General features: G+C 36.7%; 2 protein-coding genes across 2 annotated transcripts in view; one reads left to right on the forward strand and one right to left on the reverse strand.

Annotated features, from left to right (window-relative positions):
• usp14 (ubiquitin specific peptidase 14 (tRNA-guanine transglycosylase)) lies at positions 1–23,321 on the forward strand. The gene is made up of 16 exons (XM_079820040.1): positions 1–542; positions 3,492–3,637; positions 3,732–3,764; positions 13,253–13,357; positions 13,483–13,586; positions 13,684–13,742; positions 16,803–16,933; positions 17,027–17,107; positions 18,086–18,168; positions 20,762–20,876; positions 20,960–21,025; positions 21,133–21,225; positions 21,328–21,459; positions 21,562–21,622; positions 21,737–21,844; positions 22,513–23,321. Exons 1-16 carry the CDS (start codon positions 527–529, stop codon positions 22,647–22,649), a joined length of 1,470 nt encoding a protein of 489 aa, XP_079676166.1. The 5' UTR covers positions 1–526; the 3' UTR covers positions 22,650–23,321.
• thoc1 (THO complex 1) overlaps positions 23,320–24,424 on the reverse strand; it is a 31,022-nt gene continuing 29,917 nt past the window's right edge. The window contains exon 21 of the mRNA XM_079820039.1: positions 23,320–23,694. Within this exon, the coding sequence (XP_079676165.1) occupies positions 23,417–23,694 (278 nt within the window). The 3' untranslated portion in view covers positions 23,320–23,416. The remainder of the gene's footprint in view (positions 23,695–24,424) is intronic.

Raw genomic sequence — 24,424 nt, forward strand, 5'->3', positions numbered from 1 at the left:
CCCTGGTGTGCTGCGGGGCTGCAGCTGGATACAGCTTGAGAACCACTGTGTTATTGCATTTCATACACAACACTCTAATACGTAGCCCTCAAATTATCATTTTTTGCCAGTTTTATTTATTTATTATTATTTTTTAAAATCCTTATCCGTCAAACAGTCTCCCTCGAATGGCGCAGTGAACTAAGTGGGACTGCTTGGTTTTTAATATTCATTATCCAAGTCTTTGCAATTGGAAGATATAACCACGCAAAGTCAGCATTATGGAATTAATATTATTCATGAATAAGGGTTTTACTGTGACAGGTCTGAAAGACCTTGTAATATATTCATAACCAAAGCCTTCGTCATAGTAATTTGGCACGAGGTTTACTTAGTCGCTAGCCGAGCTCATCGATCTGGTCATCATGCAGTTGCAGCGTCATTGTGGGCTGCCGTTTGAATTAAGTTACAAGACACAAATCTTCCGCATCCCGACTTAAATCCGGCCTTTGGAGTAGAGCTGTTTAAAGGACAAGCAAACAGAAAGATGCCCGTATTTACAGGTCTGTTCACACTATGATTTTACATAAATCATAGTTCGTCTTTAAACTATAAGAGATGTGTGAGAAGAGGCAGCGCCGTTAGCATGAGACATTAGCTTCAGGCCTCAGTTGGTGGTTTCTGTTTAAAAACAGAGAAAGCTAAACAAGAAGCAGAAGTCACATAACAAGCGTTCTGGTGGGACTTGTGTTAGGGCGTTGCGTTTTTTATATGGCTATTTATGATGTGAAATGTAAATGTTCAGACTTGAGTGTTAGTGATGCAGCATGTTATGCCGGCTAGGCGGCTCACACTTTATTTAAATGCCTTTTAAAACTTATTGTACTTTCAGTCAATATGCAGTACTACTGAACAGTAGGGACGGACTTTATGCCTACATTTTATATTTTTTTTGTAAAATTGGCTATAGAACAGCTTGTAGACATGAAAATTGATGCATCATGGCTTGTATCCATCGTGCTTCATATCTGGTGTGGTAGATTTACTTGTTCATTGCTATGGATTTCCAGTGATAAATCTTTCATGTGTAATTTTTTTGTAGTGTCTCGTGTGGTTAGTATGTTTTGTGTGTAGTCTCATAGGTCCGTTGTGTTAATGGGGTTTCAAACAAACATTTCAAGGAACAGTTCACCCTAGGATGACTGGGGCTGTCAAACCTCAGAAATGGGGGGCGAAAAAGCATCATAAAAATAATCAACTGTATTCCAAGGTTTTTTTTTCTCTCTCTTTGAAGTGTATAGTTTCAAGATGTTATGCTAAAAATATTCCACTTAAGCTGAAATAAAAATGTAATTGTTTCAAAAGACATGAAGGTGAGTAGAAGATTGAATGTTCACTTTTGGGTCTCTTTTAAAGCAGGTGGTTTAAAACTGTTCCTGGAGTCTCTTCAGTTCTACACATTTTGGATGTTTCCCTTATGGACCTGATGGCATCAGAACGCAAGATAACATGACAGTATTTTATTGTGTTTCGTTTGCGTTCTCTGAGACACAATTCATTTATGATGGAGGAAAAAAGAGCCACAGTTTCTTTCTTGCAGCAACTTCCATTTTTATTGCAGATATTTTACGCCAACTTCCCAGGAAGTGATGATTATGTTCTCTTGAATACATGGGATGGCAACGCTGCTTCATTCGCAAATGTTTTATGCATTCTTCTAATTTTACGAGCAAGTTAAATACGCAACTTTGGAAACATAGCTATGGATGGTTAACTACTAGTGTCCTGATGAATGAGACTTTTGCTCCAATAGAGTTGTGCAGGTATGATGTCACTTTGTAGGCCAACCGGCAGTTAGCATTTCATTGGTTCCCTCGACAAAAACTCAATAGGATTTTTCCATAGGCTTTCCGATTATCGCAAAAATAAGCTCTGTGATCAACACAAGTTTGATACTTGCACGTTTTATCCATCAAGATAATTTTCATAGATAAACACAACTTTTATGAATTTTGAAGTCTAAATGCAGTTACCAAAAGTAAAAAGCTAAAGTTAAGCTATAAACAAACTACACGTCGCTCGACTTCAATGTCATCATCACTAAGCTTCCGACAACTTTAATTTTTTTTAAACTAAAAACCTTTTCCCAGAATGTTTGAAGTTTATCCACCAATCAGGCATAACATTATGACTTAATATTGTGTTTGTCCTCCTTTTGCTGCCAAAACAGCCCTGATCTGTCGAGGCATGGACTCCACTAGACCCCTGAAGGTGTGCTGTGGTATCTGGCACCAAGATGTTAGCAGCAGGTCCTTTAAGTCCTGTAAGTCACGAGGTGGGGCCTCCATGGATCGGACTTGTTTGTTCAGCACATCCCACAGATGCTCGATTGGATTGAGATGCTTTGACGCTGCCAACTTGGCCATCACAATTTGGTCCTTGTCAAACTCACTCAAATCCTTACGCTTGGCCATTTTTCCTGCTTCTAACACATCAACTTATACGATGAAATGTTCACTTGCTGCCTAATATATCCCACCCACTAACAGGTGCCATGATGAAGAGATAATAAGTGTTATTCACTTCCCCTGTCATAATGTTATGCCTGATCGGTGTAAGAGCACAATAATGAGCATAATGAGGCTGTAAAAGCAGACTGATTTTACCTGTTTGGCGTGATGACGTTTAATCTCCTCGACAGCCTCTAGTCCCATTTAGCCACTTGTTAGCAACTGCTTTTTCAAGACGCGTAACGGCTTCAAAAAAATCTTGAGTGGGGTAATACTGTATTTTATGCCGTAGCATAAAATGTGAAAGTGTCTTAAGTTTGTTTACCACAGACCTTATTTCAGCCATTTAAACAAAATCTCATTTTAAAAAAAAACCATTGACTTCGGGACAATAGAACTGAAAGCACTAAAATGCTAACTCACTTCCACATTTTTGCCAACAAAGTGATGTCATACCTGCACCACTCTATAGCAAAGAAAAATCCACAATAATGTTTCTACGACTATCCATAAGAGGGAAAAAATATAGTGGGCTTGATTACGGCTGTCAGAAGAGAGAAAGATATGTTTATTGTCACTCCCTCAGGCGCTGTAATAGAAACACCCTCTCAGCTGTGTTTTTTTGTAGTTTTAACACCAATATAATCTGACTAATGTAGTATTATAAATGTACATCGCATTTTTAAACATTTAAATATAAACATGACTAGATTTCTCATGTTTATAATTGTGGAAATCACGGCCTCTGAAAAAAGGCAGTTGGAAACAGCAAGCTCAGGTTTTGCAGCTCTACTGATGAGTTAATTCAAAGGAGACATTTAAACTGTGCAGTACTGGGTGGGGAGAATCCTGGGATGGTTTTGAGTACCCCTGCTTTAAAACCGTAAACTTTTTCTTTCTATAGGCTGTCCGCAATGTGTAGATGCGTGGTACTGAATAATTTTGCTGTGTCACTAATTTTTTTTATGTCTTGATTTTTTTTTCTTTGTTTGAATATTTTAGTGAATGTGAAATGGGGAAAGGAGAAGTTTGATGCGGTGGAGCTAAATACAGAGGAGCCACCCATGGTGTTCAAAGCCCAGCTTTTCGCACTAACAGGGGTTCAGCCAGAGAGACAGAAAGTCATGGTGAAAGGAGGAACACTGAAGGTAGTGGCGGTTATCTGTAATGGAGAGTATTCATATTTGCTGTCCTCTGCTCTGTTATTGCAGCTATGTGACTTATTTTACTTTTGTTTTCCAGGATGATGAGTGGGGAAATATCAAGTTGAAAAATGTAAGTATGTGGCGAAATCTATTTTCTGGTAGATTCAAAAAATGTACTTAAAGAGTTGTCCTGTAATCAGAATTCAGTGGTTAATAATTAAATATGGAATCATAAGATCCAGAATAGTTTATCCAACAGTACAACTTAAAATAAACATTCAAATTAGTTCCTTAATACATGTTTGTGGTCCTGTTGTGCACGTTTGTTGATGGTCAATCGCGCTCATGACTAGAACAGCGACCAGTCACCTGACTGACTAGCGTAGCAGCAAATCGTGTGACTTCAGGTTTTGGTAAACTTCCAAAAACAATGTAAATGTTACAGCTGTTCATAAATCGTATAAATAAATTCTTATTACCTCAACTCCGATTCAATATACAAAATGATTGCTAAGATTTATTGATAACTTTGCTACTTCAGAGTAGCTTTATTATCATTTCAGTTCTATGCAGCCTCTACAAAACAAAACCTTGTTCCTCCAGGACCATGGTGCTTCATAATGAACGACTACAAAGAAAACTAAAGTACATAATTAAATTACCGTATTGTTCAGAATTTAGGACAAACTGGTTCATCTCATATTCAGGGTCTAGACTTTTAAATTACAACAATACACCCGCAACAATAGGTGCCAGTGACAAATACGCGTAAAACAAGTGTGCCAAGAAATACGGTACATCAGAGTGTGATGTTAGAAGTTCAAGTTCCGTTTATTTATATAGCACTTACAACAGAAAAGAATTAGGCATAAGAGGCCACTTTCGATTGTCTAACGCTCCAAAACAGGTCCGCTGTTTATGCTTTGTAATTAATGCATGTATTTCTGTTGTGGTTTTAAAAATGTTATGAAACAAATATTCAAGTTTAATTACCATGCGTTATATTATTATTGAGTGAAAATAAGTCTATTTATACATATTTGTTTAAAGTATAGGCTAAATTAAAATAACGTTATTAACCGGTATTTTTTCAAATCAAACCGTTTTCGGAACAGTAATTTTTATTGAGGAACGCAAAAACGGAAACGCTATAATATCGATTCTGCTCGGAGTGAACCGATTGATATTTTTTTCAGTTTTTAAGCCCTGACATTTTCCGTCAGTGAAACAATACTACAGCCTGTAAAACATTTAAATAAATATCAGAAAAAAATTGTATTATAAGTTATATAAGAAAGTTAAATATTAGTTAATATATTGGTTTTATATTTCCCCACAGAGGTGCTCATATATGCCGCTTTGCGCTGAAAGGGATGTACACGAGCAGGACAGAGAGCATTGTTTTTCTAAAATCTTAATTTTCTCCTGATGTACCAAAACTAATAACTGTAGTAAAAGTTGTGAACAGCAAATTTATCTTCTGCAGGTTCTAGAACTTTAGGCTTTGTTTGATTATGCGCTGCAAGAGAAAGCCAAACTAAAAATATCTGGCGTGTATGAAATGCGCTATAAACATAAACTTGACACACCTTATAAGTTTAACTCCTAGGAGTCTGAGCTGTTTTGGGGCCCTTTAGAAGTTTTGACATGCTCTGACATTTGTGTTTTTTTCAGTTGCTTATAAACACATTAATGGCAAAAGTGTAGTTACACTGTGTTCAGCACAAACTGGGCTACCATAATATGTGAGCAATATGTATGTACATGTATGTATGTGTATTTTTGAGAGAAAAATGTTTATGCATGGTTTTTGAGAAAACAAAAAACATTTGTTTTAAAATGAAGGCCTCAAAACACAATACATATGTGTCCACAAGACTTTTGACTCATGGTAGTTGTTGCCAAGAGTTTTTGCTTTAAACTGGTGTGAGAATCATTGAGCCTACTCATTCACATAAAACAATATACTGATCTAAAATTTGTAAGACAGTTTTTCTTCACAAAGCCCGTATGCGAGGAGGCGTGATATCTAATGAATGATGAGTATTTCCTGAGAGGACAATAGAACATAATAGCCCGCATATAATGAATGAGCTTAATTTAGGTGTGTGAATGAGAGCAACAGGACATATATTATATATTGTACTTAGCTAGTAAATGCATCTTGATCAAAGAATGTTTAAATAATTAGACTAGAAACAAGACACACATTACTAAGAGCATTTTTTCTACATTTTTTTTTGTACAAAAAAAATGTTTTTGAAAGTAATCTCATGCTTAAAAATTTAATAATAAATAATTAAAATTAAGATAAAATGTATACAAAATGAAATTCACTGTAAAGAAAGCAGTTCACTTTCTACAACAAAACTCCAGAATCATTTATTTAGAATGTAGTCAAAAAAGGCCTATTATATTTTAAATGATCAAAAGATTTGACTAACCTGCAAAAAATGCTCTTCTTATTTAATTAAAATTGTACGTATCTAGTCAATTCATCTTGATTTAAGAATGTTTAAATATTTAGACTAGAAACAAGATACAAATTACTAAGAGCATTTTTTTCTACTTTTTTGTACTATTTTTTTTTGTTTTTGAAAGTAGTCTCATGCTAATTTTTTTATAATAAATTATTAAAATTAAGATACAATTTATACAAAACTAAATTCACTTTAATGAAATCAATTCACTTTCTACAAAACTCGCTATTAACGCGATTAAAACAAACTTTGATATTAAATAAAAAAAATAACATTAGGCTATAATATTTAAACATCAATATGAAGAAGAATACGTTTGACTGGTACTATATTTATAGCATCTGAGCAGACATTTGCGAATAAAAGCTTTATTGATGTGACACTAGGCTCTTTTACAATAAACACGTTATAATCTGTCCAAAATCAGGCCAAATAAATCTTGTCTAAACAGTCTTGCGTGTATGACATGCAGCAGGATTCATATTTAAACGGTCTTTGTGCGTTTAATAATCACAGATGCTAACAGAATAAACTTAACAGAATAAAGCCTACCTTACAATCAGCCCTGAAACCGTTGCTTTCAGAAATGAACAGCTTTTCATGAGGAGAAAAAATCCAGGATTACTGCTCAACGCATGTCAAAACGATGTAGCTGAAGTAACGTTACAGCGCTTCACTACACGTGTTTGTATGAGTTGATGTGTGGCCGTTGATGCGTGGATCGTCAGTATTTGAATCTGAAAGAGCGCGTGCTCCGTGGTCGCATTAGCGAATAATGAAGTGACTTGCGAAAGACTGACATCTATCACTTTTCAACCAGATTACATAAACACAGCATATTTGTTTTCGATTTGGTTTACATTGTTTAAAACCTGACCTCAACGTTTCTTTAGACATATGTCTTATGTTTGTGAGACAATTATTCACTAAGCTAGAGTTCCTTTTCTGAAGACTGAATGAACGTCTTTGAGAGAGAGGCTGCAGATCGCGCATCATGTTTGTTTTCTTTATTTTGCAAAAAGCAAAACATTTTGTTTTTATTGTGACTATAATCTGTTAAGCTTCTATTTTTTTTATGTTCAATGATGTATAACACTTGCCTGAATGATAAAAAACGACAGAGTTATTTGAGTCTCTTTGGCACTGATAAGAAAAAAAGAGAGCCGATTGCGCCGGCACGACCGCCGACTGGAGAGAATAAAATGGAGTAAGCCTATTGTTAAATTCGTGGAAAATCGGGTGACCAGATTGCAAAACGCAGGCAAAGCTTAAATTTGGCTCAGCTCACAAAGCCTACCTCTCTCGTTCAGCATGAATATCTGTTTCCATGGCTGTGATGTAACATTTAATTTCAAACCTAATATTTAATTTGGAAATAAATGTTTGTGCTTCACTCGTGTCATACAACCCCAAATCAGAAAAAGTTGGGACAGTATGGAAAACGCAAAAAAAAAAGAAAAAAGAAGTGATTTCTAAATTTACTTTGACTTGTATTTCAATGCAGACAATATGAACAAAAAATATTTCATGTTTTGTGGTCAACTTCATGTCATTTGTAAATATGCATACTTTCCTGTCATTCAGACCTGCAACACATTTAAAAAAAAAGTTGGGACAGTAAAGCATTTACTTTGTAATGTTGCCATTCCTTTTCACAACACTTAAAAGATGTTTAGGGACTGAAGACACCAAGTGATGAAGTGTTTCAGGTGTAATTTTGTCCCATTCTTCCTGCAAACAAGTCTTAAGGTGGGCAACAGTACGGGGTCTTCGTTGTCGCATTTTGCGCTTCAAAATGCGCCACACATTCTCTATTGGAGACAGGTCGGGACTGCAGGCAGGCCAGTCAAGTACCCGTACCCTCTTCCTCCGCAGCCAGGACTTTGTAATGTGTGCAGAATGTGGTTTTGCATTGTCTTGTTGAAATATGCATGGACGTCCCTGGAAAAGATGTCTTCTTGAAGGCAGCATATTATGCTCCAAAATCTCTTTGTACTTTTCAGCATTAATGGTGCCTTCACAGAAGTGCAATTTACCTTTGCCAAGGGCACTGACACAACCCCATACCATGACAGACCCTGGCTTTTGTACTTGTTGCTGGTAACAGTCTGGATGATCCTTTTCTTCTTTTGTCCGGAGCACATGGCGTCCATTCCTCCCAAAAAATACCTGAAATACTGATTCATCTGACCACAGTACACGTTTCCACTGTGTGATGGTCCATACCAGATGCCTCCGAGCCCAGAGAAGTTGACGGCGCTTCTGGACACTGTTAACATAGGGCTTCCTTTTGGCACAGTACAGTTTTAACTGGCATTTGTGGATGTAACTACGTATTGTGGTACTTGACAAAGGTTTGCCAAAGTAGTCCTGAGCCCATGTGGTGATATCGCTTATAGATGAATGACGATTCTTGATGCAGTGCCGCCTGAGGGATCGGAGATCACGGTTGTTCAGCTTAGGCTTGCGCCCTTGTCCTTTACGCACTGAAATTCCTCCAGATTCCTTGAATCTTTTAATTATGTTATGCACTGTTGAATGTGAAATATCCAAATCTCTTCCTATCTTTCTTTGAGGAACATTGTTTTTAAACATTTCAATAATTTTCTCACGTATTTTTTGGCAAACTGGCGATCCTCTGCCCATCTTTGCTCCTAAAGGATTAGACCTTTCTTTGATGCTGCTTTTGTACCAAATCATAATTACAATCACCTGTCGGCATCACCTGTTTCAAATCACATCATTATCTAACCATTTTACCTCATTACTAGCCCTAAAGTGCTCCTGTCCCAACTTTTTTTTAAATGTGTTGCAGGTCTGAATGACAGGAAAGGATGCATATTTACAAATGACATGAAGTTGACCAGACAAAACATGAAATATTTTGTGTTCATATTGTCTGCAATGAAATACAAGTCAAAGTAAATTTAGAAATCACTTCTTTTTTTATTTATTTGCGTTTTCCATACTGTCCCAACTTTTTCTGATTTGGGGTTGTAATATTCACGTAAAACAGCATTCACATACAATAAAAAGTGTTTTGGCCGATCACCGCAGGTGATACTCAGCCACCGCAGTGGTGCGGTTGTCACGCACAGCCCTATCACTGGGTGACAAACTATTGTAATATGCGGACAACATTTTGAAAATAACATCTAATAATCTATAATTAGTCATCTATAAATATATATCTATAAATAACCTATAATCTTTAAATCTAATGATTTTGTACCGTATCCATGTAATTTTCTATACGTAAACGCCATCTCCCCCTGGTTTTCTGCAACCTAGCTGCGCACGCAACCTGTATGTTTACAAACAGTAAATTGGTCTATAGCAACACATAACACATAAATAATAATTTGGTGTAAATGTAATCTCTAATATTATATATATATATATATATTACTCAAGTAATATTCTCATCAGTGTTCTATCAGCTATGGCACATTAAAATCTAGCATATTTTGTGTACGAGCCCAAACAGTATCCTAGTGAAATAATGCATATCCATATTTTCATATAATTTGACAGTTTATTTTATTAAATATCAAAAATCCAAAAGGTGTGCATCATACCTGACACCTAGATGAACACTTTACAGCTGGTTTTATGACTGTACGTCATTCTCTTCAAATGCTATTGAAGTTAGAAACGTGTGTACCAATTAGAGCCCGACCGATAAAGGATTTTTAAGGCCGATACCGATACAAATATTTGGTCATTTAAAAATCCGATATTCCGATATATCAGCCGATATATATATTAAAAAATAAATAAATAAAATAACAGAAACGCGTAAAAAACACTTAAACAGATTTCCCTTATACATTAGTTATTTGTAGTTATTCATGATAACTCAGCCTCTCTAAAATATGATAATGCAGTTTAAAAATAAACATGTTTGTTTTATTGTCACAACAGAACAGAGGAACATACAAATATATTAAAGTTCTGATAAATAAAATTTATAAAAATACAAACTTAAGATATGAAACTTAAAGTCATTTGGACGAAAACACAATAACAAAAACAAAACAAAAAATCAAAGTTACCAGTATTAATAGATGTGGTAAGCTTTATAAATATAACTTTGAGCTAGACTGGAAAAAAAAATATTCAGTTAAGTTCTAGAAGTTCTGATAAATAACAACAACAGCAAAATATAAACTGTATACAGTATAAATATGAGCTACCTTATAATTACAATGTCAACTTGCTTATCCCTTTACATGCACTCTTTTAATTCTATCCATCAAGCTACAACAAACCATTTTCAATCATCATTTGCTGCCTGCCTTCTAAAATCTACTACTTATGATGATGCAGTAAATCCATTATTTGTTAATGCAGCGTCTGAACGAAGTCACGCACTTTCGTTCACTCCTCACGTGCTTAACTTACGATTTACAATGCAGGGACTGGAACTTCAAATATAGTAGTTAAATACAGTAATCATTACTTTATTTAGGCAGAATAAGTTTGTTGTGATTTCCAAGGCACATTAATGTTAGCGGTCTCCCACTGATAGCCATGGCATTAGCTAGCATTGTGGTTAGCGTCTATGATAAGTCATAATTTAGAAATATGTACATTTTTTCAAAATAACAGGCAGGGGAGAGATGATGCGTCTCTTGCTGTCAAACTGTCAGACTATTAAAGAAATGCATCTTATTCAGTCACATTGTCCGAGTTCAACTTAGTCAGTCAACTGTAACAACCTAACGTGATTACCAGCTCTCTTGGCTTACATGTAACAGCAAAACTGGACTTGGCAGTTACACATTTTAGCAGTTACAAATTTTGTCATGTTATTTGAGTTAAGAGAACTGATGGGGATGTTTTTTTAATTGTTATTCAAGCAATGTATGTCTCGTTGCCAATTTACATGCACTTCACGGATGATCTGTGTTGTGAATGCAGAGCTCATCTGGATCAGCTGGTGTTGCCAACCCGGCACGTTGTAGAGTGCCCTCTGGTGGACCAACTATGAAACGCCAACACTCAATGTGTTTGAAACGCCAACCCCTAATGTGTTTGAGCGGTGTTTCTGCCGTTTTTTTTTTTTTTTTTTATATTCATTTATCGGCCATCATAAATGCAGATACCGATAGTTTGGAAAAAGCCTAATATCGGCCCGCCGATATATAGGTCGGGCTCTAATACCAATGTATGTAACTTTAAAGACGGTCCCTAAATACGCAAATCTCGAACACTGTCAGTCATACCAGATGCGCTGTGGTTCTGCTTTGTTTGTTAGAAACTATTTTCGCTGCTGAAATAGAACAAAAACAGTCAACCACGATATGATGACTTAATCTCCTGCATACATCGCACGTTCATCAATGATTTGAGTGCAGATTTCAGTGAGAGTGCGCTCTGAACAAAACTCTGGCTAATCTGAACGCCTCTGATTATTAGAAACATGTGTGGTTGGTTATAATCAGTGTTGGGCACGTTACTTTAAAAAAGTAATTAGTTATAGTTTCTAGTATACTTTCTGTAAAGCTGCTTTGAAACAATGTGTATTGTGAAAAGCGCTATACAAAATAAATTTGAATTGAATTATAGTTACTAGTTACTACTGTTACTTTTTTTTTTTTCTTCAAATGTTCAAATATGTAAAATAACTTGGATGCCCCCAATATTAAATATATTAAATGAATGAATTGGACACTAAATAGAATAAATTATTATAAAACATTGTACATTAATGTACACTATTGTAATGTTGCTGTGGGACAATGTGAGAGAAACCAATCAGATTCAATACATTATTGTAAATATTATCAGTAGACCTACTATAGAATAATGTGTAAATATTACCAGTACTACTTCTTTGGTAGTGGAGCTCGCGTTATCACCTGGGTTTTTAGCCACTAATTTTGTGGCAGCATGTGATGTGAGGTGCTTCATTAGATTAGAATTTGCCACCGACGTGGAGAGACTCTTTCTTCCTGGGGATAAGTTGCACGTTACATAAACATTCTTACCTTTCACGTCAACGAGGGAAAAGTAGCGCTTATACTTCCAGACTTGCCATCGCTGAATGTGCATATGCGTGTGTGTCATAGGTGTGTGTGTGTGTGTGTGAACTCAACCTCAACATTGTCTCCCACCCACCAATCATCATCAGTTATGTGTACCACCTAACCCACCCCCCAACACGCATGGCTGGCGCGCGCACACACACGTTGCAGGTCCGACTGACATAGAGGTTTTTCGGATGAAAACCGCTTCAGTGAGCTCAATTATAGTAACGGCGGAATTTTTTTCTCGGTAACTCTAACGGCGTTGTAACGGAAGAAACAGTAGTTCGTTTGATTACTCGTTACTGAAAAAAATGATTCTGTTAGTTACGCCGTTTATCTATAACGCCGTTATTCCCAACACTGGTTATAATGCGCAATTACGGTCTATGTGCGCAACGCGATTATAACAGATGGCTTTTGAGAAGACTATAATTCAACTATAGTTCAACCGCCGAAGTGGCTAGCGTGAGTGGTAGTAATACCAGATGTAGTTTTGGTATTGAAGTCCGCTTGCCTTGTGTTCGCAGATTTGAGGCGTTTCCCCTATTACAGACTTTCTTCTGGCATGTTCTGCAGACAGGGTGACCATCTTCGATTAAGTTTCCCTCAGGACTTTAGTTAAAGCCAAAATATGACCACACCTCAGATTTGGTCCTTTTAGGACCAAATCTCCCAGCGCTGTCACTGCCTTCTGCCATTTCTTCTCATTCAAAAAACAGCTTGCGCGCTGCCTGCACCAGACTGACGCTGACTGGACAGGATTAACCGCAAGTTTTCAAAATTGTGATAATCACGCGCGATTTTAATGATAACTAAATTAGGCATGGCCTAATTGTTATATAATTCAGATGGGGTACAGGTTATTTTTATGGTATCCCAAAAAGTGTTTTATTTTTTAAATGTGATCGTTTATACATTTTACCATACCATACCATACAATACAATTGTTTTATTCTTATTTTTATTGTTAATCAAGTTTTTCCTCCGTTTCCTCTGTAGAATAATGCATCACATTACCCAAGTGCAATAGGTGTTGCAAATACTGTTTCATGTTGACTTTTAAATGTGAGTTTTCTTCAGCTAAATGTATATTTTGATCCATGTAGGGGATGACTCTTCTGATGATGGGCTCTGCTGATGCCCTCCCTGAAGAGCCTGTAGTAAGACCCATGTTTGTGGAGGACATGACGGAGGAGCAGCTTGCATCTGCGGTAAGATTTCAGCCAACAGATCTTGGTATTTATAATAGAACGATCTGCTATTTAAGCATTTTAGCAGGTATCACAGAAACAAGCCAATAGCTGTGAAATCATTCTGCTATCTGTGTCATGTTCAGATGGAGTTGCCATGTGGATTGACAAATCTGGGCAACACATGCTACATGAATGCAACAGTGCAGTGTCTACGCTCTGTGCCTGAGCTCAAAGGTGCTCTCAGGAGGTACGATTTAGGCATGTCCTTCATATCAAGTTCAGAGATTTATGTGGTATAAAACATCAATGTGTTTTTTTTTGTGGTAATTTGCCTCCATCTGTAGGTACTCTGGTGCCTTGCGGTCATCTGGAGCTAACGCACCTTCCCAGTACATCACAGCAGGTGATGAACTTTCACTGTGTATCAGTTAGAGGTCTTCACAGAGCACCCGGGACCCCAAAAAAAAGCTCATATTTCATGTTGCTCCAGCTAACGCGCAAGTGCAGTCTCAAGCGCGTGTCATGTTTCTATGGCAACCCGAGCTTCCGCAGTGACTGTAATGATTTTAAAAATAATATGAATGAGCCGTCTTGTTTAATCTTAAAATTTTGGTGGTCAGACTCGGCTCACAGAGATTACAGCAAATAAATAATGCTAACGTCAGCGGCCATGGCACCGAACGAGCAATCGTTATTAGTTAAAAAGGGCAAACAGTCAAAGTTATTATGGGAGTTAACTCGAGTCGAAATGCAAATCTGCAAAGTCGCATTTGTCATCCGTCACCGTGACATAAAGTGGACTTTTACAGTAATAACAAGAGAGGAATAAAATGGATAGAACTTTTCTCTTGGCAAGGATTGTAATGCTTCACAATCAGGTACAAGGAAGGGAGACGACGGCTTTAGGTAGGCTGAGACAAAGTTATATTTTTTCGCAACTTGTTTATTGAACTGCTAATAGCAGTTTGGACAGTCGGGTCTGTGTCTTCCCGCCGGGTTTGGTTCCAGCTATCATATAATAGACGGGTCCAGGTCGGTTCCGGGTACTACATTTTTGGCATTTCTCGGATCTGCACGGGTCTGGGTCCAGCTTTTGAAATAATAGACGGGTCGGGGTCAGTTCCGTGTAGCACATTATGGGTCTCTTTGGGTTCGGTGTAGACCTCTAGTATCAGTACAGTGCATCCAGAAAGTATTCACAACGCTTCACTTGTTCCACATTTTATGTTACAGCCTTATTCCAACATGGATTAAATTCATTATTTTCCTCAAAATTCTACAAACAATGCCCCATAATGACGGTGTGAAAGAAGTTTGTTTGAAATCTTTGCAAATTTATTAAAAGTAAAAAACGAAAAATTCACATGTATACACAGCCTGTCATGACACTCAAAAGTGAGCTCAGGTGCATCCTGTTTCCACTGATCATCCTTGATGTTTCTACAACTTGATTGGAGTCAGTTAAATTCTGTTGATTAGACATGATTTGGAAATGCACACACCTGTCTATATAAGGTCCCACAGTTAACTGTGCATGTCGGAGCACAAACCAAGCCATGAGGTCCAAGGAATTGTCTGTAGACCTTCGAGACAGGATTGTATCGAGGCACAGATCTGAAGAAGGGTACAGAAAAATTATGCAGCATTGACGGTCCCAATGAGCACAGTGACCTCCATCATCTGTAAATGGAAGAAGTTTGGAACCACCAGGACTCTTCTTTGAGCTGGCCACCCAGTCAAACTGAGCGATCAGGGGAGAAGGGCCTTAGTCAGGGAGGTGACCAAGAGAACCCGATGGTCACTCTGACAGAGCTCCAGCGTTTCTCTGTGGAGAGAGGAGAACCTTCCAGAAGAACAACCATCTCTGCAGCACTCCACCAATCATACCTGTATGGTAGATTGGCCAAACAGAAGCCACCCCTCAGTAAAAGGCACATGACAGCCCATCTGGAGTATGCCAAAATAATTTCAAAATAATTTCAAAATAAGAGTCAATGTGTATTTCCAGGTTGTTTATAATTAAAAGTCACGCATTATATATTTGTTTTTGCTTGCACAGTAAACCGTATTTAATTGAATTCCCATTTAATTCATAGTCAGGAGGAAAGACCAGTATTTGACACATATTCAATAAAGTATCAGGGTTATAATAGTTAAATAAAACCATTAAAAAAATCTTCATTACTTGAAATTAAATAAATGTTAACTGAAATTAAAAAAATAAATAAACACTTATTTTAGCTTAACATGATATTACCTACTAACTAAAACAGAAATACAAAGTTATAAAAACTGTATAGATGTTTTTAAAAAAACAAACAAAAAAGTGAATTGAGCTCTCTTTCGTGTATTTTTAATGTCAAAAACAAAATGTCAGTTCAAGTGACAGTCGGTTATGTAATGTTTAAATGCTTAATGTATTACAATTTAACTAAACTCATTAGATTTTAGGAGACTTATACTACTGTAGATTTAGTCGACTAAAACTACACTAAAACTAAAAACAATTCAGGTGACTAAAATATGACTAAAACTAAATGGCATTTTAGTCAAAATACTATGACTAAAACTAAATCAAAATTTGCTGTCAAAATTAACACTGATGGCAAGCATCATGTATGGAGGAAACCAGGCACTGCTCATCACCTGGCAAAAACCATCCCTACAGTGAAGCGTGGTGGCAGCATCATGCTGTGGGGATGTTTTTCAGTGACAGGAACTGGGAGACTAGTCAGGATCGAGAGAAAGATGAATGCAGCAATGTGCAGAGACATCCTTGATGAAAACCTGCTCCAGAGCACTCTAGACCTCAGACTGAGGCGAAGGTTCATCTTCCAACAGGACAACGACCCTAAGCACACAGCCAAGATAACAACGGAGTGGCTACAGGACAACTCTGTGAATGTCCTTGAGTGGTCCAGCCAGAGCCCAGACTTGAACCCGATTTGAGCATCTCTGGAGAGATCTGAAAATGGCTGTGTACCGACGCTCCCCATCCAACCTCATGGAGCTTGAGAGGTCCTGCAAAGAATAATGGGAGAAACTGCTCAAAATAGGTGTGCCAAACTTGTAGCGCCAAATTTCAAAAAGAGTTCAGGCTGTAATTTGGTGCCAAAGGTGCTTCAACAAAGAGCACAGGGTGTGAATACTTATGTACATATGATTTTTAATTTAATTTTTTTTAAATAAATTAGCAAAGATTTCAAACTAAATTCTTTCATGTTGTCATTATGGTGTATTGTTTGTTGGATTTTGAGGAAAATAATTAAATTAATAAATTTTGGAATAAGACTATTACATAACAAAATATGGAAAAAGTGAAGCGCTATGAATACTTTCCGGATGCACTGTATGTCCAAGCTTGCTGCTCAAGAGTAATGCTTAAAAAAGTCAAGCTGTGTAGCCATACTGAATCTTACAGTTTTTTGTAGCACATGTTTGATCAAGTTAATTCTTCACTTAGCTCTGCGTGATTTGTATGAGTCCATGGATAAGACCTCGTCAAGCATTCCACCCATCATTCTGCTGCAGTTCCTGCACATGGCCTTCCCACAGTTTGCCGAAAAAGGAGACCAGGGCCAGTACCTTCAGCAGGTCAGGTCACATGTTTTTAGCTGAATACATTTAATCAGTATAGTTTCCGTCATATTGGAACATTTGTATATATGTATTTTTCCATTTACTCAGGATGCCAATGAGTGCTGGGTCCAGATGATGCGGGTCCTTCAGCAGAAATTAGAACCTGAAGAATTAGAAACCCCACCTGAGGTACTTTCTTTTTTTTTTTTTTGTCTCCCAAAAACTTTTTTCACTATATATTCTAGGGTTGTCAAAAGTACCGATACTTCAGTACCAAGTTGATACTGACATTTAAAAAAATGACGATACCAGCATTTCTGCAGTACCTGTAGTACTCAGTACTGGGGATATTTGGTACCTGCTGATGATCTGTGCAAGCGCTCTGTGAAGAGCGTCAAAGGTTTTGTTTACAACGGGTTTTTGAAGCGTTGATTATTATAGCCAATCACAGGCGTATCTGTTGAGCGCAATGGCCAATCAGAGTCAGAATCTGCTCGACACGCTCGTGAATCCTGTCATTATTTCCAACAAAGTGTAAACACAATTTAAATAAGGGATTCACAGTGCAGTGTACACCGCTTTTTTGATAATAGTGATACTTTTTTGATAAGAGTGTACACCGTAAAGGTTCTGGATTTACATCTGTTTTTAATTGCACGATTGAATACGAAACCGCAATGATTGACAGTGATATAACTGTAGCAACAGATGGGACAAAGCAATCTGATACTTTATTTCAAAGTAGATGTACATTAAGTCTTAGAGTGTAAATGCAAACTAATAGACCTGACACTGGTTCTATCTTTTTATAAACAGTCTACTTATAAACATTTGAAGGCTACGTGCTGTTAAAATGTATTATTTACTTACTTTTATTTATTAATTTATATTTATTTCCTTTCAAATAGTTCAATAAAATAATAAAATAGTTCTTGCTATGGTATCGAAATTGGTACTGACAACGTGAAATTTTACTGATATTGGTACTGACTACTGGAATTTTGGTACTGTGACAACCCTAATATATTCAAACTATTTCATTACGCAAATGTAGAGAAATTGGTGAAAAAAATTGGTCATTTTATCATATTTGTCTGGAAACTAAAAAACTATTTTACAAATAATTAATATATATTCTCTGTGTGCATGTTTTTGGTCGAATAACAGACTGACAGTGATAGTGGAGCTGCTGCCGCCACAAAAAAGAAGAATTTCATTGATCAGTTTTTTGGTGTTGAAATTGAAACTACGTATCCTTTTGATAAGTGCCTGTTGTACAAGTCTATATTAGCATGTGCTCTCTCAGTCAGCTGTTTTTAGCTTAATAAACTGCATGCCCCCCTGTTCGTTCCTTCAATTTTTACTAGGGTTGGGAATCAAAAGTTGATTCCAATTCTGGAATCAGATACTTAACGTCAGTAATTGGATGCTTCCTCTTATCGATTCTTTTTGTGTGCATTTTAATGACTTTAATCGAGTCTGTGCTGCGCACACATCTAAAAATTGCGTACAGAAAGCCACCCCTCATACTATATAGTAGGGATGCCACTATTCTCAATATAATTTTTAACCGTTTGGTATGGCATTCAAGGTTCAATACGCGCTTGTGAATTGCCTTTTGTTCGGTTTTGCATTTATTTAATTATTTTTATTTCTCTCCGTTTGAAATAGTTCTCAGTTTATTTAGGCTCTGTTTGAGTGTGCTTGTGAGTCTATGCGCTGATATGAGCAAATATCCAATCACTATGCACTAAAGTTAGGGGGTGTTTAGCCACGCTTGCAATGCTGGTGTCAGCGAGTAATACTCATGGAACATTATAGTTATTCACAATCCCGAAAGTTAATTATTTGCATGCATTTTAAAGCCTTGTTGGGCGGTTAAACATTTAATTAACGTGCTTATACACTGTAAACATGCGCTGAACGCGCGCACTAAAAGCCAGTCAAACACGTGATTACTGGACTAAGTAGTCGTCTTACTGCGCTAATACTGTCAAATACACACAAGGTTTACATAAACACAGTCGGTCATGTCTAAAGTGAAAGTAAAATCGGTGTGATGTGTGTCTGTATATTAGATGCGTGCAGGTCTTAAATTGACAGCAGCGCAGCCTAGTGAACATGCTGCCGCTTGTCCTTAAAGGGACAGTTCACCTCTAAAATTACGTCATTATTTGCTCACTCTAATGTTGTTCCAAACCTGTATTCATTTCTTCTGTTGAACACAGACAGTTGAATACCAGACAATAATATGGAAGTCAATGGCTACCATCAACTATTTCCTACAATGGAGACCAGCAACTGGTTGGTTTCCAACATTCTTCTATTTCCAAGAGAAGAAAGAACTTTATTCAGGTTTAAAACAACTTGAGCGCGAGTAATCGATGACAGAATTTTCATTTTTTAGTGAACTATCCCTTTAATTTTAATAAAACAACAAGAGACATAGAGAAAATCACTCACTGCTCTTGACAAAAAAAAAAAACTTTTAATACAGTAGCTTTACATTAATATCAATATAAAATATACATGGATTCTTATTAGTGTTTTATTTTTACATTTATTCATTCAATTTCATACTTAAATACTGCTGTACAACTCTGAGCTGCCAGTGTGAATCTTTATATATATTTATTTTATATTATACAATACACTAGAAATGTGTACAAGGGTTTTTTTTTAAGTAAAGTTTTAAGTTTAAGTAAGGTTTTTCAAGTCTTCTAAGTAAAATAAAGAAAGAGTATTGCAATAAAGAAATATTTTTTCTCCTTAACCTCTTGCTGTTCCTGTCGCCTAAGAATAGAATAGCAAAAAACTGATGTGACAAGCCATCAGAACCAAACCGAACCGAAAACCGTGGTTAAAAACCAAGGTATGTATTGAACCGTGGACTAACTGTATTGTTGCATCCCTACTATATAGTGCGCAGTACCGAACTTGAGTTCCTTCTGCATATTTTTGCACTTGAACGGACAAATTTTGATTTGCAGTTCCTGTACCTGAAGACCTAAAAACTGTTTGATTGAAACACTTGACACTGATTTAAATCATTGTTCAGTTGTATTTATCTGTGTGATTGCTAATTTGTTTCTGTTCTTTTTTTAATTACTGAGTGTTTACTTGTTTTTAATAATGCATAAAATGTATATTAGTTAGTCTGGTAGTTTTTGCGATGTTATTTTTAAACCATAGGCAAATGTTCCTTGTGTAAGTGTTCTTTAGCCTGTTGATGTTTGTTCATGGTATTCAGGTACAATGAGATGTTTTGCAATATTCAAATAATTCACATTCATCATGTTTTTTTGTTTTTATTTTACTTTATTGGAATTGAAATTAAGAATCAATAAGAATCGGAATCAATAAGCAGAATCAGAATAATTTTAAAATTCAATTGGTAGCCAACCCTAATGTTTACCTGTGATCCTGCTTCATTTCCTCACCTTGCACCTCCAGAACCTGATTTGGATTTAGTCCAAAATTTAGACCATTGCGGACGGTCAAAGTATACTTTGGACTTTAAGTTACTATGGTTCACTGAGAAATTACCTCCCAAAGAAAATTATTATGTGGAGGATGATAGACTTTTATTTTTTGAGGGAATTATCTATAATGCCACTGACTATTTGTTAACTTGACTCTTTTGAATTCACTGCATTACATTACCCTGCACTGTTATGCTTAGCAGCCATAATTATATATTGAGGGGATGGCCAGACTTCATGCAATTAAATGAGAATTTTGTGTTTTGTAGTCTGAGAACTCCTGGAACGAGTAAAAATTTCCCCCAGTCCCATAGATATGAACGTGTGACATTTTTATGGTACTTAACCTTTATGTATCCAGTATGAAATGTACTGAGTCAGAGGATGAGGATCCAACTAAAGGCACAGAGAGCCAGCTTCAGCTTAGCTGCTTCATCAACCAGGAAGTCAAATATCTCGCCACTGGACTCCGATTGGTGAGTGGAACGTCCTGTCAATAGGAAGTACAACCAGTGCTCACAATCCCTGTTAATCTTTACCTTTCTCTCATTATATCTAGAGGCTACAGGAGGACATCACAAAGTTCTCCCCATCCTTACAAAGAAATGCCCTCTATATCAAATCGGTATGTTTTAACTTTTGGCATTTCTGACTTTTGTGGCAGCAGTGGAGTGTTTTCTTTATCGTACAATAATAACATGAACAGTCACTTAATATGTTTTTGCATTCAAGTCCAAAATCAGCCGTCTCCCGGCATACCTTACTGTGCAAATGGTCCGGTTCTTTTACAAAGAAAAAGAGTCTGTGAATGCCAAAGTCCTTAAGGTAGGTCTTTAGCTGAGGAGTGATTTGCTATATAAAGTGTTGTCAATCAAATATCTATTAATTGATTTGATAACTTATTTTGTGTAATTTTGCTGCATTTAGGATGTAAAATTTCCTCTTATGCTGGACGTCTATGAGCTGTGTACTCCTGAGCTTCAGGAGAAGATGGTTCCTATGAGGTCAAAGTTTAAGGAGGAGGAAGACAAGAAATTGGAGATGCAACAGCAGCCGAAAGCAAGTGCCCTGTGATGTCATACTGAACACGTCTGGTATTTTGAAAAGCCATTTGTAAAATGACTAACATTTTTGTTTTCCATTTTATTTCACATTTAACAGGTGAGTCAGAAGGTTGGGGTTCCAAAGGAAACAAAATATGAACCTTTCTGTTTTTCTGAAGGTGAGTACTCGCTGCAAAGCTACTTGAGGATTTTGTTCTTTTAATTTTTTAACATGGTTCTGAAAGTTTACTGTGCAGATGGATTTATAAGCAGTTAACTTTTCTTCTTTATAGACTTGGGCTCCAACAACAGCGGTTACTATGACCTGCAGGCAGTTCTGACGCATCAGGGCCGATCCAGTTCATCTGGCCACTATGTCGCCTGGGTTAAAAGGAAAGAAGGTAGTGAAAGTATTGTCGATGTCAGGTCAAGTTTTTGCATTCATTATTTGTAAAAACGTACTTGCATAGTCTTTATTTTTTCCTTTGGAACTGTAAATGTGACTTGATAGCATTCTTTGGCAGCTCTTCCAGGTTTTTCCTAGTGTTGGGTAATGTGACTTTTACAAGTAATTCATTACAATATTACATTGCTCCTTAAAGTAACTGATTATTTGATTTATTTTTATGGAGTTATGAGTTATGCGAGTTAAGCTTTCTGTTCCTCCATTTACAGCTACACAACTGGCACTTTGACACTTCAAAAAAAAGTTCATAAAGAGATCGTAAAACTAATCCATATGAATTGAGTGGTTTAGTCAAAATTTTCTGAAGAGACTCGATTGCTTTATATGATAAACAGATTGAATTTCGGCTTTTATTCATATAAACATTACATATAAACATTCATCAACGAACACATTAGTTATGGTAAACGGAAGCTTACAGAGCACATTTGAGGTGCATTCTCGTGTTACGCAGCACGTTTGAGCTTCAGCAAGAACCAATGATGTTCGTTCTCTTGAAGTTTCCCTTGAAGACCTTGATTAGTTTTATTTAGGATTGGATATCCCTGCTACAAGGTGTTTTGATTTTCTAGCTAGTATTGATATTTCACTCTCTCTGAACAGATGAATGGATGAAGTTTGATGATGATAAGGTCAGCGTGGTGACCCCTGAGGACATCTTGAAGCTGTCTGGTGGTGGAGATTGGCATATAGCATATGTCCTTCTGTATGGCCCTCGACGTCTGGAAATTCTTGAGTAACATTTTCACAGAAGAAACTTAAACCATAATTGCCATTTTCAAAGCACTGTCTGTATAGATGTGCAAATAAATTTGTGTCTTTAAAAACATGACCTTAATTTCTGAACTCTTCATGCATCAACACAAGTGGCATGTCTGTTAAGGGTGTTTTCCCCTTTTATGGATGGTAGATTGCTGGACCTGATCCTTTTTATTGGACTCTTGGAGCAATGTTTTTTTTTTTAAATGTTTTATATATGCATTGAATATTTTTTTAAGCCTGTACAAAGGTGTTCATGCTCAATAGACAGTATCCCACCACAGGAGCAGTAGTGACTTGGTATCTAAAGATGTTCTTGGCCACAAGTTTTGGATGCTTAATTACATCATCAGGAGTTTACTCAGATAATTTACAAGGATCTGTTAACTGAACTGAAATGTATTTATCAAATGTGGATTCCATATCAAAGCACTTTGAGAGGATGTATTGATGCTCAATTACTGCTTCTGTCTTCTAACTACCATGCAACAAATGCCACTGCAAACTTATCTGTCCTGAAATACTCATACAATCAAAGAGAATTTACCTCTGTAATAAGTTGTTTACTGGCTTTTCATAAACAGTGAAAAAAAATAAACATGCCATTGGCGCTCGTGTGTGTATTTTACAAACAAAACGATAAGGTTAAATTCAAATGACCATTTATTAAAAAAAAAACTCATCGAAGTACAGCAAAAACAAACACTGTCAAATTGATAAAACTGAACAAGAAGGAGATGCTGTTGAGTTAGGTTTCGGTGAGACCATCTGAGATGTTACTGAATCCAGCCGAGTTCAGTGCCGTGACCAGGCTCTCCATTGTTGCTTGAGGGCCTTCGCGGTCCTGCCAGGCCACCAGTAACATCTTTGCCTGTAGTTCTACATCCTCACTGTCAGCCTCTATCACACGAATCTCCTTCTCGCTCATCTCCAGATGGTCTGCCAGCGTCTTCCACTGGGACCCAAGCTTAGCTGCGATCTCATCCATCTGACTGTTGGTCACTGTCTTGCTCTGAATGCTGGGACCTGGAAAAAGAAAATTCACTTTTAGTCATCAAACTAGCTTTGCCAAGCTAAGAATAAAGTATGGATTTTGGATCTAAGCTATAGGCAAAAAGTACCACGACTTGTGGCTAAATTCTAAATTGCAGCGAAGTGATGCAATGGACATGGTGGATGTAGTATGTCCGAATTTCATTCATACTATACAGAACATACTTTTTAATGGTCACAAATTAAGTTTTTCAACCAAAACGTAGTACATAAAAAAACATGGTACGCTAGTGTTGTAAACCCCTTAACTTTGTAAGGCTCTGTTCACACCAGCTGAGCCGACAAGTAGTCAGGCAAGTCAGATTTACACCAAAGGTCATAACACCTCCTGTGACCACTTGTAATTGGACTTCATAATGTACATCAATTCCACTGTCCTGCTGAAAGGAGTTTTTGGGCCAAAACTAGAGTATCTCAACCGCTCAAATTGTTACCAATATTTATGCTAATAATTTTTTAACCATAAATCCTAGAAACAATTTCTGAGTTGAATGCATATGTTTAAGAATTTTCATAAACTACTCATCTTAAACATTCATTCCAGAATGAAAATTGACTCAGATCATTGTGACAAGTTTGTTTTTAAACCATTTTAATTATGAAACTACAGTAAAATTAATTAATAGAAGGGGTAGGTTTTTTTAGCTATAATTACCACAAGTCTATTTTATGTTTTACTAACAGCTGTAATTTCATACTTCGA

This window comes from Gobio gobio (genome assembly GCF_949357685.1).
Source record: "Gobio gobio genome assembly, chromosome: 6".
NCBI lineage: Eukaryota > Metazoa > Chordata > Actinopteri > Cypriniformes > Gobionidae > Gobio > Gobio gobio.

Bases quoted from the DNA above. Each gene is read 5' to 3' on its own strand.
- usp14 (XM_079820040.1), top strand. The intron at 13,587-13,683 runs GTACGATTTAGG...CTCCATCTGTAG, and splicing joins CTCAAAGGTGCTCTCAGGAG to GTACTCTGGTGCCTTGCGGT. The intron at 21,026-21,132 runs GTATGTTTTAAC...TTTGCATTCAAG, and splicing joins ATGCCCTCTATATCAAATCG to TCCAAAATCAGCCGTCTCCC.